This window comes from Chanodichthys erythropterus, chromosome 17, assembly GCF_024489055.1.
Source record: "Chanodichthys erythropterus isolate Z2021 chromosome 17, ASM2448905v1, whole genome shotgun sequence".
In the NCBI taxonomy this organism is placed as follows: domain Eukaryota; kingdom Metazoa; phylum Chordata; class Actinopteri; order Cypriniformes; family Xenocyprididae; genus Chanodichthys; species Chanodichthys erythropterus.
In genome coordinates, this window is record NC_090237.1 from 37,553,740 (window position 1) to 37,557,112 (window position 3,373).

The following is a 3,373-nucleotide window of genomic DNA, read 5'->3' on the forward strand; positions in this document are numbered from 1 at the left end:
TTCAAACACAGTTCAGACAAAAGCATGTTAACAAATAACAAATAACAGCAAAATATATTCAATTGCACCCAGTATATTAAAATGCACAGTGTTGAGTAACAAGGTAACAAGGAAACTTGCAATAAGAAAATTCAATAAGTATTTTATTGAATATTAAATTGGAGATTATTACAGAACATCAAGGAGATGATGACTTGTTTTATGATGACATAAGAAGTATATGTTACATGAGAAAACAATGTGCCTCATCATATAGCACTAAACAAATCATTTCAGGGAATTAAGTTTTATGATAAAAAAAAAACACTGTAAAACCAAGTAGCTTTTTATATGTCATATTCTCCTTTAATTACTTATTCTGGAAAATTGGCAATTTTTGACCGCTGAAACAAACATAGAATGTTTTTGCGAATTTCTGGCAAATTTAAGCCATAAATAAGAGGATTGAGAACAGGAGGAATAACAAGAAATTCCACTGAAAAAATTATAGCCACAATCTTGTATTTGTCTGAATCATATCGACTTAGAGCAATGTCACAAAATGATGCAATAGAGTAGTTCAGAAAGCTTATAATGTGAGGAAGACATGTTTGTAATGCTTTGCCCCTAAATTCTTTGGAGCTTTTTTGACAAATGACCAAAATTCTGACATAAGTATATAAAATGAAGAAGGCAGGGAGAAAAGCTGTTGTTGCTGAGGCAAAAAATCCAATTATGTTGTTACTCAAAGTTGAAGTCCCACAAGAGAGTCGAACCACAGACCAGTTAGAGCAGTACAGTCGAGCTATATCAGTCCCACACAAAGGCAACCTGGCTGAGAAGAGAATAATGAGACCCATAGAAAACGCTGCATAAAGTGATGCTATTGCCATGTACAGTGCTGTTACTTTTAATGACATAATTTTATGATATTTTAAAGGGTTGCATATGGCAACATATCTGTCATATGCCATCAGAGTTAATATTGTATATTCAGATATTGCATAAGAATAAATGATAAAAATCTGAACATAACATGCTGGCCTAGAAATGGTATTTGTATCAGAAAGGAGATCAACCATTATCCTAGGGAAGAAACCAGCTGAGCCATAGAGATCATTGACAGACAAACAAGATATCAGTATGTACATTGGCTCATGAAGAGATCTCTCTTTAAACACCACAAAAAAAATTATGGCATTAAATAATATAATTGCTAAATAAACTGCAAGTATCAATATTAGGATGAGATATTTCACGTGAACAAACTCCTTGAATAAAGTGAAGTAAAAATATGAAGGCATGGTTCCATTTTCCATTTGCTGGTCAAAACAACGAAATAGCCACTTAAAAATAAATATATGGATTCAGTTGTTCATTATATGAAGAATAAAGCATTAAATAGTTTTTTAAGTCCTCAGTCCAGTGTAGTCCATTAATATTTTTTAAAGTAGAAATCAAGAGAGAAAAATTCAAAGGCGAAAGTGAAGAGAACTTGTTGCCATTGATCTGAGGCAACTTCTGAATTAGCTGTAAGCAGTTTATATAACAGCTACTGTCACTATATGGATCACTATACCAACAGAACACATGGGAATTGACCACATTATATTTGCTATTCATTAAGTAAAAAAAAAACGGGCAATAGATAATGGATGTAAATCACATAAAGTGTAAGTTCACTGATTTTCAACCTACTTTGAATTGTTACAGTGTCAGTAGTATGTTTAAATGAACAATGTTTACTTTCTCTGTACTTCCTTGATTGAGAAATTCCTTTATTTTCAGCCAAAAAACTTTTGACTGCTTCCAGGATTTTCCTGAAAACTACAGATTGTACTTATGCATTTTTGTATCCCAGCCCACGGACAGTTGAATCGACAGAGGGTTAACAAAACAGTTATTGCAATAGGTTTATCACTATCTCTTTAAACAACATTATGGTACAAATTGAACACTTCAACAACCTTCTCACCTATACTGTTGGTTGGCCAGAACATGTTGCCTTTTCCACTTCTTCCAAATTAACTAATTTTTCATTTTTTTCCCCATCCCTTAGCCTTATGGAGGGAAAAAAAAAGGAGACTACAAACACAGGTTATTTTTTTTATTTTTTTTATTTTTTTTTTAGTTTATCCATAGCAGTGTAATCTTTGTATTTACAATTCTTTGCAGTAGCCATTGCCTACAATGTGCTGGATTCTTCACTGGAAACCGAACTTAACTCACTCCTGTTATGTTTACTCTCTGAATTCTTGCACAACTCAACAGAAACTCAAATTGCCTATGTTTTGAATTGTTTATGGATGGTGCACCAAAAGTTGTTGCTCATAAGGGGGGAAATTTCAGGAAATTTACTGAAAAACATAGGAAAAAGTGTCTTGATAACCTGTGTCTGTGGTCAGGAGGAGTGGAGTCATTTGTATGTGCAGTGACCACTTTGTCCAAGGTTAGTTAATACTTAGATATAAGCCCTAGTGCTTTAAATCATGTTGAGTCTGTAGACTGGGCTCTAACAGTTCTCATCGGTTATCAGAAATGTAAGCCCATGTCAGAAGCATTGCTTAAAGGAACAGAGAGGATCAACATAGACGCGCAGAAGCTGCAGAGGCCTTGCTGGATCTCTGTGAGTCAGCTGAAAACCCAGAGCAAGAGGACAAGACAGAGATGTTACTGTACATGAGCAACAAGGTAATAAGTTTTGCCACTAAAAGACAGTTGTCAGCAAATGAGGTGGAACAAACTAGAGAAATAGCTAATGTGCGTATTCATGTCAAAAAGGTTATTGGAATAGTTAGAAAGAAATGTCAGATTCTGCAAAGTAGGGCCATACCCATCGAACACATGGCAACAAAACCAGACGAGTCACTGACTTTGATTGATAAGATTGGAGTTATTTGCTTTGTCTTGTCAAATTTATCAGTCTGTTGTTCCAACTGGAGTAAGAAATTTTGAAAATATGGAATAATTAGTAATGATATGCCTTATTCTGTCTAAAAATTCTGGACTACTTTGTTATCACTCCCTTTAAATGGACTCACTTCCCTGCCAGGGCTTAAAAACTATTCAAAAAAAAAAAAAAAAAAAAAAAAAAGCTATTCAAGGCAAGAAACATATATGAGCTTTTACTTAACTCGCATTATCGACGTAAAACATCATCCTTCACATATAACAGCACAGTGAGGCGGTGGTCACAGGTGGTAAACGGCAGATTGTATTACAGAATTGAATTGAGCAGTGTAACGTTTGGTTGATTGTATTTTATTTTAATATTTAGCAGGTTGCGATATCAAGTAAGCAATGCAAGAATTTGTGTGCGCGCGCATGAGGCGTGGGCGCGGCCACTTGTTTTCCTTCTATAAGACAGTAAACTGTCTCCGTAATTTATGGTCAT

At 34.6% G+C, this 3,373-nt stretch overlaps 1 protein-coding gene across 1 annotated transcript; it reads right to left on the reverse strand.

Moving 5' to 3' along the window:
* Positions 1-353: 353 nt before the first annotated feature.
* Positions 354-1,298, reverse strand: LOC137005249 (olfactory receptor 52K1-like). The gene has a single exon (XM_067366064.1). The coding sequence runs from the start codon at positions 1,296-1,298 to the stop codon at positions 354-356; it is 945 nt and encodes a 314-aa protein (XP_067222165.1).
* Positions 1,299-3,373: the final 2,075 nt, after the last annotated feature.

Coding starts and splice junctions, on each gene's coding strand:
- LOC137005249 (XM_067366064.1), bottom strand. CDS start 1,298: ATGGAAAATGGAACCATGCCTTCATATTTTTACTTCACTTTATTCAAG.